The sequence below is a fragment of the Coregonus lavaretus genome, assembly GCF_964263955.1.
Source record: "Coregonus lavaretus genome assembly, chromosome: 2".
Classification (NCBI taxonomy): domain Eukaryota; kingdom Metazoa; phylum Chordata; class Actinopteri; order Salmoniformes; family Salmonidae; genus Coregonus; species Coregonus lavaretus.
In genome coordinates, this window is record NC_139989.1 from 40,348,533 (window position 1) to 40,359,371 (window position 10,839).

General features: G+C 43.0%; 2 protein-coding genes across 3 annotated transcripts; one reads left to right on the forward strand and one right to left on the reverse strand.

The window, feature by feature from the left end:
• Positions 1–45: 45 nt before the first annotated feature.
• On the reverse strand, positions 46–7,059 carry LOC311101320 (apoptosis regulator BAX-like). Its single transcript, XM_084142447.1, has 6 exons — positions 6,783–7,059; positions 3,240–3,288; positions 1,851–2,015; positions 1,597–1,732; positions 1,277–1,381; positions 46–1,148 (listed from the first exon to the last, which is right to left on the reverse strand). Exons 1-6 carry the CDS (start codon positions 6,811–6,813, stop codon positions 1,050–1,052), a joined length of 585 nt encoding a protein of 194 aa, XP_083998573.1. The 5' UTR covers positions 6,814–7,059; the 3' UTR covers positions 46–1,049.
• On the forward strand, positions 7,058–10,392 carry LOC311101330 (small ribosomal subunit protein uS17). 2 transcript variants are annotated; one of them, XM_084142457.1, is made up of 5 exons: positions 7,058–7,156; positions 8,058–8,198; positions 9,271–9,346; positions 9,615–9,744; positions 10,173–10,392. In XM_084142457.1, the coding sequence occupies exons 1-5, from the start codon at positions 7,142–7,144 to the stop codon at positions 10,294–10,296; spliced, it is 486 nt and encodes a 161-aa protein (XP_083998583.1). In that variant the 5' UTR covers positions 7,058–7,141; the 3' UTR covers positions 10,297–10,392. The 2 variants fall into 2 exon arrangements, with proteins under 2 accessions (XP_083998583.1, XP_083998584.1); XM_084142458.1 differs by lacking the exon at positions 7,058–7,156 and having other exon boundaries at positions 8,028–8,198.
• Positions 10,393–10,839: the final 447 nt, after the last annotated feature.

A 10,839-nucleotide genomic window follows, 5' to 3' on the forward strand; every position in this document is an offset into this window, starting at 1 on the left:
ACACCCCACAATCTTTCCCCAAATATGTCACAGCTAAATAGTGATCGCAATCCATAAAATGATTTTATTTTATGTTCATATTACAACATACAAAACAAACAAGTGTCACTGCAAAAAGATTATTTTGGGGGACATGAGTTTTACAAAAGATATAGAAAATGTGAACAATATCAAAGCAATTTATTGTAGAAAATTAAAAAAAAAAAAAAAAAAAAGGTCCAAGGCACTGACAACTTAAAAGAAATAAGAAAAGGTTTCCTTATTTGTTAACACATTAACAAGGTGTATAAAAAGAGCATTTGATTGTGAAGGATTATGGTATGGGCTACTTTTAAATAGCCCACCATAGAATACAGTACTTTGAACACTATGCTGAGAGAGGGGTAAACATCTGTGAGAGAAGGACAGTGCTGTGTGTGTCTGCAGTAGAATTGCACACACGTACCTGCAACATCTGTTGATCCTATGATCACACGTAAATGCTCACAGACACACACTCCAAAATGCATACTCTAGCAGAGATACCAATGATCATAGGAAAAAGGAGACTCAATGGAAGAGAAGTGCAACAAAAATAAAGCACAGCAGGAAAGCATAGGAGATTCTCATGGCTAACCTGAGGACAAAAATATTCAGTTCATGTCATAAGACTTAAGCAACAAAATGTCATGCAGCGACTTGTTTGTAAGAAATAAAAAATAAATTAATTAAAAGATGTGCCCTGGCAGAGTCTGTACACATCCTTCTCTCCTGTGTGTGCAGTCAAAAGCTGCTCACATTTTCAGCGGTGTAAAGAACGGAGGTAAGAAGAACTTTGAATCTGACTCTCAATCCTTTGCCATGGATGAATGAATGGAGGGCGGGAAAGAAGAGTGGTTGATCAGGTCCAAACATTGGTGTTTTTCCATCCCCAACTCTATTTCTCACTTTTTCCTTCACCAGAAACACTTCCCATTTACCCTCACATCATGTCTGCCTCTACTACCCAGTTTCCCTCCCAGTCTTCTGTCCTTCCCTCTGTCATTTCTTCTCTCAGGCTCTCCTCCCCCTCACATCTTGCGGATGACCAGCACAGTGGTAAGAACTCCAGCGAGGAACACCCCCACGGTCTGCCAGGTGGGAGTGCCAAAGTAGGAACGGATTCCCTCCTAAGAATTAGGAAAAGAGAGACACCATTGTCTTCAACCATCATTACAATTTCAAAAAGACATTTATAAAAAAACATGTATGAAACCTTTAAGTCAATGTGGGGAAAGCACATCTACTGATTCCTTACCCAGCCACCCTGCTCCGTAATCCAGCTGATCACATGATCTCGCAGGTAGTCTGTGGCCCAGCTGATAATAGTTCTGATGATGTCGGGGACCTTGGTCAACAGAGCCTGAGGAGAAAAAGACAGTGTCATCTTATTATACAATGAATAAGCCAACTCATCCCAAAACTTATCAAATGCAATTCCATTCCAAACAAGCGCAACGGTTGACAAAACAGGGAATCTATTCCGACTGTTTCCTTTGTCTAACGGAGGACAAGAGAGCGAGAGATTGATTAAGAGAAAGGAGAGCTAAATAAAATACTACCACTGCCAACCCTCACCTTGATGACCAGCCGACAGGCAAAGTAGAAGAGTGCCACCACCCTGCCCCAGTTGAACTTCCCATCAGAGAAGATCTCACAGGCCACTCTCATAAAAACCTCCTGGCTGGGCTGGAGTGCAGAATCATTTAACATACTGAAGGGAAAAACGAGAGATGCTCTGAGTATTGCACAAACTCCAGAGGTCAATTCAAAGTGATTATCTATTCAAGCAAAGAGCTGGAGTCCCTTTCTAAGTCCTTGGTTGAAGATACCTTTGGAGCTGTGCATTGCCATCCAGCTCATCCCCAATCTGCTGCAGGCACAGGGCCAGTTTCTTGTGGTTGGGGTCACACAGCTCACTCCCACCCAACTGGGTCCGTGACACTGACAACTGAGTACTGCTGTCACCATGGCGACGAACCCGCTCATAGATGAAACTGCGAAGAGAGGGTCACGGGTAAACAACTATGTGATCTGTGACTGATTAAACAGACAATTAATAGGGCGGCAGGTAGCTTAGTGGGTAAGAGCGTTGTGCCAGTAACCGAAAGGTCGCTGGTTCTAATCCCCGAGCCGACTAGGTGAAAAATCTTTCGATGTGCCCTTAAGCACGGCACTTAACCCTAATTGCTCCTGTAAGTCGCTCTGGATAAGAGCGTCTGCTAAATGACTAAAATGAAAAATGAATAATTGGTATATACAGAGTGCAAAATCTTATAAAATGTTCAGCCAGAATGCTGAATAGAATAACATTTTAACTTACTCTACTGGTTGTCTGTGCGGTTTGTTCTCCAGACGCTCGAAATTTGAGACCAAATATCCATGGTAAAGTATTGTTTTACCAGACTTTAGAGAGCTGGTAGGTTTGCCACCGCCAGCTGAATGCGAGCAACGTTTGGCTATTGTTTACATATTGTGCAAGTATGTCGCATCCGTCAGTAGATTGAAAATAGACACCAGCAATACAAGCCAACAGAACCATATACCTACCGGCTCTCTAAAAATTTGGTAAACAATACTTCCCTGTGGTTGATCAGGTCCAAACGTTTTTTTGGGGGGTGGGGGATTTTCCCCTTTTTTCTCCCCAATTTCGTGGTATCCAATTGGTAGTTACAGTCTTGTCCCATCGCTGCAACTCCCGTACGGAGAGGCGAAGGTCGAGAGTCGTGCGTCCTCCGAAACACAACCCAACCGAGCTGCACTGCTTCTTGACACAGTGCCCGCTTAACCCGGAAGCCAGCCGCACCAATGTGTTGGAGGAAACACTGTACACCTGGCGACCGCGTCAGCGTGCACTGCGCCCGGCCCGCCACAGGAGTCGCTAGTGCGCGATGGGACAAGAACATCCCTGCCGGCCAAACCCTCCCCTACCCTGGACGACGCTGGGCCAATTGTGCGTCGCCCCATGGGTCTCCCGGCCCTGTGGATATTTTGTCTCAAATTTCGAGTGGCTGAAGGACAAACCGCACAGAAAACCGGTAAAGTAAGTACAAATGTAATTGTATTCAACATTCTGGCTTGTAAGGAACATTTACAAGATTTGGCACTCCAATGTTTCAGGCTATATATACCAATTCAATTGTGTATTACAGCCTGATTAGCCTAATCAGACAAATGTGAATAAAGATCAAATTCAGGAGTAAACAAGAAGGTATACTCACTCTGTCAGTAATGTTTTTCCCAGTTCTAGCACCTGATCAGTTCCATTACCTGAGAACACAAAGCAGCACTGGACTTAAGAGTATTTCCAGGACATAAACCAAGGGCAGGTAGAGGCAATTTAAGACTAGGCCTATGTGTGGGTAGTCTGGCTAACACCTAACTCTCGAAGTCCTCCTGACAGTGAGTCACTTGGGTAGCGTCAGCCAGGTATGCGTGTCTGTCATATCAAAACTGGGCAGTCATAAATATAATAGCTAATGAAGCATGCATGTCTCATGACCAGTTCAGTTGTGAAATCCAAAGATTAGGGCCTAATGATTTTATTTCAATTGACTGATTTCCTTATATGAACTCGGTAAAATCGTTGAAAGTTGCCTTTATATTTTTGTTCAGTAATCGTTTATTTTTACCCAGGTTTGAGAGTTTTGGAATGTGAAACAAAGTTAAAACACCATTTGGCTCAATTTCTAAAGTTGAGTTGTCAGCTGACATTAGTAACAGTTGGACTGAACCAAAGATGTACTACAGTTAGGCTAGTTGCCAATGATGTTTCTGGAATGACAACAATTAAATATGAAGACTCGTTGGACTGCCACCTCTGGCCCTCCCACCCCTACAGCCCAGTCCAAGCTCTTCTGTGTCCTGGCACCCCAATGGTGGAACCAGCTTCCCCCTGAAAACAGCAGAGTCCCTGCCCCTTAAAAGAGTACCTTAAATAATCCCACAGCTACTTTAGAGGAAAAATGTACTTACTATGACTGTGATATGTGGTTGTCCCACCTAGCTATCTTAAGATGAATGCACTAACTGTAAGTCACTCTGGATAAGAGCGTCTGCTAAATGAATAAAATGTAAAAACACAGCTAGCTAGCACTCACATACTAGTCTGACTAATCAGTCTGCAATACACAATTAATTGGTATATACAGCCTGAAACGAATGCCTGCAAAATCGTGTAAATGTTCCTTGCCAGAATGTTGAATAAAATTACATTTTAACTTACTATACAGATTGTCTGTGTGGTTTGTCATTCATCTGCTCGAGATTTGAGACAAAATATCCCCAGGAAAGTATTGTTTAACCGACTTTTTAGAGAGCCGGTAGGTATATGGTTCAGTACCAAGGTAAAGGTTGTTTTATATAGGATATTTTATTTCACCTTTATTTAACCAGGTAAGCCAGTTGAGAACAAGTTCTCATTTACAACTGCGACCTGGCCAAGATAAAGCAACGCAGTGCGATAAAAACAACACAGTTACATATGGAATAAACAAAAACGTACAGTCAATAACACAATAGAAAATCTATATACAGTGTGTGCAAATGTAGTAAGTTATGGAGGTAAGGCAATAAATAGGCCATAGTGGAAAATAATTACAATTTAGTATTAAGACTGGAGTGATAGATGTGCAGAAGATGATGTGCAAATAGAGATACTGGGGTCCCAATTTGTAAGTTGCTCTGGATAAGAGCGTCTGCTAAATGACTTAAATGTTAAATGTAAATCTGAGAAGTAGTTGGTGAACCAGGCAAGGCAGTCAGTTGAGAAACCAAGGCTATTTAGTCTGCCAATAAGAATGTGGTGATTGACAGAGTCAAAAGCCTTGGCCAGGTCGATGAAGACGGCTGCACAGTACTGTATTTTATCAATCGCGGTTATTATATCGTTTAGGACCTTGAGCTGCATAGCGGAGAAAGTACGGTGGGATTCGAAGTGGTCGGTGATCTGTTAGTTAACTTGGCTTTCAAATACTTTAATAGATCAAACATGGAGGTGGAAAAATTATGCTTTGGGGGTGTTTTTATGCTAAGGACACAGGACCACTTCACCGCATCAAAGGGACAATGGACGGGGCCATGTACCCTCAAATCTTGGGTGAGAACCTCCTTCCCTCAGCCAGGGCATTGAAAATAAGTTGTGGATGGGTATTCCAGCATGACAATGACCCAAAACACACGGCCAAGGCAACAAAGGAGTGGCTCAAGAAGAAGCACATTAAGGTCCTGGAGTGGCCTAGCCAGTCTCCAGACCATAATCCCATAGAAAATCTGTGGAGGGAGCTGAAGGTTCGAGTTGCCAAACGTCAGCCTCGAAACCTTAATGACTTGGAGAAGATCTGCAAAGAGGAGTGGGACAAAATCCCTCCTGAGATGTGTGCAAACCTGGTGGCCAACTACAAGAAACGTCTGACCTCTGTGATTGCCAACAAGGGTTTTGCCACCAAGTACTAAGTCATGTTTTGCAGAGGGGTCAAATACTTATTTCCCTCATTAAAATGCAAATCAATTTATAACATTATTGACATGAATTTTCTGGATTTTTTTGTTGTTATTCTGTCTCTCACTGTTCAAATAAACCTACCATTAAAATTATAGACTGATCATGTCTTTGTCAGTGGGCAAACGTACAAAATCAGCAGGGGATCAAATACTTTTTTCCCCTCACTGTAGGTCTGTAACAGCTTGGATCTAGAGTGTCACCCACTTTGAAGAGGGGGATGACCGCGGCAGCTTTCCAATCTCTGGGGATCTCAGATGATACGAAAGAGAGGTTGAACAGGCTAGTAATAGGGGTTGTGACAATTTCGGCGGCTAACTTTAGAAAGAAAGGGTCCAGATTGTCTAGCCCAGCTGATTTGTAGGGGTCCAGATTTAGCAGCTCTTTCAGGACATCAGCTATCTGAATTTGGGTGAAGGAGGAGAGGGGGGGGGCAAGTTGCAGTGGAGGGTGCAGAGCTGGTGGCCGGGGTAGGGGTAGCCAGGTGGAAAGCATGGCCAGCTGTAGCAAAATGCTTATTGAAATTCTCGATTATCGTAGATTTATCGGTGGTGACAGTGTTTCCTAGCCTCGGTGCAGTGGGTAGCTGGGAGGAGGTGCTTTTATTCTCCATGGATATTCAGTTCTCTCGTCAATAGCTATTGAACCAAGCATGCCATGACAATGAAAGTGGTATATTCTAAATCAGGGGAGGATGGAGAACAATCCAGAGCTTTTTGCGTGAATTTCTCATTTTCTTTTCAGATTTCAATATTCAAAATATTTTTTAAGATATACACAAAAAACGTGTTCTGCATCCTCACCTGATTCAGAATATACAGCATTCATTGTCATGGCATGCTTGGTTCAATAGTTATTGACGAGAGAAAACCGAATATCAAATATAAAACAAACGTTTGGGCTGTATATGTATATACCAATTAATTGTTTATTACAAGCTAGCTTGTTGAGTAACGTAAGCAAGTTAACTATAACACTTTCCCCCAGTTGAACAGCTAGATAACAATAATTGAGCTTTCCTAGATGGCTAGCTTACATAGTTATTTGTACGGACATGTTTCAGAGATGGGATGGCTGGGTGTTATGTTAGCTAGTTAACGTTAGCTTGCTAGCTCAACACGCCTGCGTCCAACCGGCAACAAACCTAAATTCTTTAACAAGTTAGCTAAATCGTGACAAACACTTTTCGGTCCGGCTCACGATAATTACGATATCAGTGGCACGATTCCGTATCGATTGTGTTTATCATAGTTAGGTCACTTACCTGAATCGCCTCCTCCCGACGGCGCTGCCATCTTGTACTAAGATTACTTCGAGTCTGCGTCCGCCTGCAGTCATGTGACATATGTTTACGGCAACAGAGGAGTGGCTTCGTTTAGCTCGTTCACAAATGCCAGCTTGCAAGAGCGCTATGCAGAGGGCCGTTAACATTTATGAGTAGTCAACTTACAAAAAACTAAGACTATAGCAAGTTTAATCAGCAATGAATACAAACATTTTGACACAAATGGAAACCCAACATTTCGCTTCTGCCTTGCCCTTCCTTAAACGTCATATCCTGTCCTTTCTGACTTCTGTCCGTCGCGCGCATGCTTAGTTCTCTTTACGACTCGGCTGGCAAAGATGGCGGACGCACAAGTACGTTCAGCAAAACAGCGTGGTGAAATGAATGTGCTTTTTTGATAGAAAAATAAACGTCATGTCATCGTAGCGTACAATATATAGCGTTAGTTAAGCGAAGAGCACGCGATTGAAGTTTCTCAAAGTAGACTGGGCCCTTAATTGTATGATCGACTTCGACTATCGCGTTACCGGCCCTGTGCTGTGGAGCGCATTGTCGGAGATCCAGCTGGGAAGTTTGCTAACTAGGCCTTTACAGCATTGGGCCTATGCTTCATCTGTAGTTGATAATCGAAGTTTACTGACTTATGGCAGAGTTGATAGCTTAAACATGTCATTGCTAGATAAATGTATGCGCGAGAAGCTGAGCCTTGACGTATTGGAAAAAGCTATAGCCGTTCGGTTAGTTTTTACACTAACTTGGCTGGCTACCTAGCCAGATCACCCTTTCGTTGGCTAAACTCAACTGTCGTACCTGCTTTGTCTACTTTCTCAACTTGAATATTCCAAATGTTATGGACGTACTATGGATATTGTTTTAGCTACCTAGTTATTTTGCTTTACTTTTGATTCCAGCCAGATCTAACTTTTTTGAACTTTCATTACGGCCAGCTATATAAATTGTAAATCTTGCTAGTGCATCCTTTCAGATCTACTGCTTATCTGTTCATGAACGTACAATATTTTGTAAACATGAATGCACAGTAGTCAGGTCTATTTCAAAACGCACATTGATTTACCTGCAAATGATGTTTTTCTCACGATGGTCTTCCTAGCCTATGCGGCACTGACGACACTGCCTAATGGCAACACTGATGCAGTGTAACTTGAAGATGGGTCTTTTCAGATCCATGATGGAGCCACAAGTTAGTCTCTGCGTAGATACATTTTTTGACCTGGTGTTATGTCTTCCACACAGACCGAGAGGGCTTATCAGAAGCAGCCGACCATCTTCCAGAACAAGAAGCGTGTTCTTGTTGGTGAAGGTGGCAAGGTGGCCAAGGAGAAGCTCCCACGCTACCACAAGAGTGTTGGGCTAGGCTTCAAAACCCCAAGAGAGGTAACTTACCCAACGACCTAAACTATCCTGAAACTACAGTTGTGCTCCTTATGGGCAGTATGATTAATTTGTTGAATTGTCTTTGGAATACATGACACTGGCTTTGTCTAGTAGTCAATTAGCTTGTATGGTTAACTGCTCTTTGCAAGCTGCAAATGATGTTTTTCTCACGATGGTCTTCCAAGCCTGAGGCTCTGACGACACTGCCTAATGGCAACACTGATGCAGTTATAGAAGGGCTTTTGGCATCTATACTGAACAAAAATATAGATGCAACATGTTTCATGCGCTGAAATAAAAGATCCCAGAAATGTTCCATATGCACAAAAAGCTTATTTCTCTAAAATGCACAAATTTGTTTATATCCCTGTTAGTGAGGATTTTTCCTTTGCCAAGATAATCCATCCACCTGTGGCATATCAAGAAGCTGATTAAACAGCATGATCATTACACAGGTGCACCTTGTGCTGGGTACAATAAAGGGCCACTAAAATGTGCAGTTTTGTCACAACACAATGCAACGGATGTCTCATGTTTTGCGGGAGCGTGCAATTGGCATGCTGACAGCCGGAATGTCCACCAGAGCTGTTGCCAGAATTGAATGTTCATTTCTCTACCATAAGCCACCTCCAACGTCGTTTTAGACAATTTGGCAGTGCGTCCAACTGGCCTCACAACTGCCAGCCCAGGGCCTCCACATCCAGCTTCTTCACCTGTGGGATCGTCTGAGACCAGCCACCCAGGCAGCTGATGAAACTGAGGAGTATTTCTGTCTAAAGCCCTTTTGTGGGGTAAAACTAATTCTGATTGGCTGGGTCTGGCTCCCCAGTGGGTGGGCCTATGCCCTCCCAGGCCCACCCATGGCTACGCCCCTGTCCAGTTGTGAAATCCAAAGATTAGGGCCTAATGATTTTATTTCAATTGACTGATTTCCTTATATGAACTAACTCTGTAAAATCGTTGAAATTGTTGAATGTTATCTTATATTTTTGGTCAGTAATAGTTTATTTTTACCCAGGTTTGAGAGTTTTGGAAGGAGTTGCAGAGAACCTAACATATGTTGTTTCAACAGGCTATTGATGGCACTTACATTGACAAGAAATGCCCCTTCACTGGAAATGTCTCCATCCGTGGTCGTATCCTCTCCGGTTAGTCTTTAAATTTACTTGCTGTTCATTGTTTTTGGTTTGGATGTAAAACTTTATTACCAACTGTTTTCTCACTGAAATGCAAATGATGTTTTTCTCACGATGGTCTTCCAAGCCTTCTGGTTATGACGACAACGCCTTATGGCATTACTGATGCAACGACCCAAACCCCCTGCTCACCCTATTCAACGGTCTACTCCTATCCCTAGATCAGTGCTTAGATGTATTCTAAGATTGACCACACATTGACCTGATTCTGCCTTTTCAGGCGTGGTGACCAAGATGAAGATGCAGAGGACCATCGTCATCAGACGTGACTACCTGCATTACATCCGCAAATACAACCGATTTGAGAAGAGGCACAAGAACATGTCTGTCCATCTCTCACCTGCCTTCAGGTAAGAGGATCCCTGTCATACTGTTGAGCCTTTTCAACCTCTCTTCCTTACACATGTTTTTTCTCCAAATTAAATTGCTCGCCAGGCTGTATCCAATAATGGGCTCATCATGCCTAGCTAGTGGCTTTCCTATTGCAAGGATGGCTGTAATTTACTGTTACACTACAGTTGAAGTTCCATTGAATCAGATTTGATGTTGGCTGCAAATGATGTTTTTCTCACGATGGTCTTCCAAGCCCATGTGGCTCTGACGACACTGCCTAATGGCAACACTGATGCAGTTTGAACCTACCTATCACATGAGATGGCACAGTGGTTTCCAGGTTTCTCAATTTCCCTTGGATTATCTTGACGTTGTCATACCTTGAACAGCAGTGCCTTGGTCACTTCAGGATTATGCTCCAATAATGCCCTCCTTTTCTCTGCAGAGACGTCTCGGTCGGAGACATAGTTACCGTCGGAGAGTGCAGACCCCTCAGCAAGACTGTGAGGTTCAACGTCCTCAAGGTCACAAAGGCCGCTGGAGCCAAGAAGCAGTTCCAGAAGTTCTAATCTAGGATGTGCAGGAGATGAGACCAATTGACAAGAAGGCTTCCTTTCTAGGCTGACCTGCTCTGTAGTATCTGAAATAAAGAAAATGTTCTGTTTCTTGGTCTTCTGGCCTGTCTTTTGTTAAATACTTATGTTTGTACAATTCAAAGGGGAACCTTTGCCAATTAACTGAAAAGGAGCGATTTGTGTAATGGCTGAGGCTGATTTATTGTGCGTTCTGCCGGACAATTCTCTCCGTTGTCCATCCATCAACTGATGACTCCCATTCAAAAACCATTGGCTCAGCCATAATTTTCAGAAAATCTTGTGTTCCTGTAGCCTTGTGAACGTGAAATCGGTATCTCGAACCGCAGGACTGTTTGCCCATCTATTTTAAAGCAAATCTTTTTTCTTGGAGTACAAATGGAACTCCAGCACAGTGATCTTGCTTTTCCACAAATGTATAGGTTCTTAGATAATTGTATACAAGATCCATTAAATTGTGGACCGCCAAGAAAAATCAGCCTTGGGCTCCCGAGTGGCGCAGCGGTCTAAGGCACTGCA

What these genes read in the sequence shown, in the direction of transcription:
- LOC311101330 (XM_084142457.1), top strand. An exon ending in GCTTCAAAACCCCAAGAGAG is followed by an intron (nt 8,199 to 9,270) that starts GTAACTTACCCA and finishes TTGTTTCAACAG; the next exon opens with GCTATTGATGGCACTTACAT. An exon ending in CCGTGGTCGTATCCTCTCCG is followed by an intron (nt 9,347 to 9,614) that starts GTTAGTCTTTAA and finishes CTGCCTTTTCAG; the next exon opens with GCGTGGTGACCAAGATGAAG.
- LOC311101320 (XM_084142447.1), bottom strand. Translation starts at nt 6,813, where the DNA reads ATGGCAGCGCCGTCGGGAGGAGGCGATTCAG. An exon ending in GTCGGGAGGAGGCGATTCAG is followed by an intron (nt 3,289 to 6,782) that starts GTAAGTGACCTA and finishes TTGTGTTCTCAG; the next exon opens with GTAATGGAACTGATCAGGTG. An exon ending in GGCAATGCACAGCTCCAAAG is followed by an intron (nt 1,733 to 1,850) that starts GTATCTTCAACC and finishes TTTTCCCTTCAG; the next exon opens with TATGTTAAATGATTCTGCAC.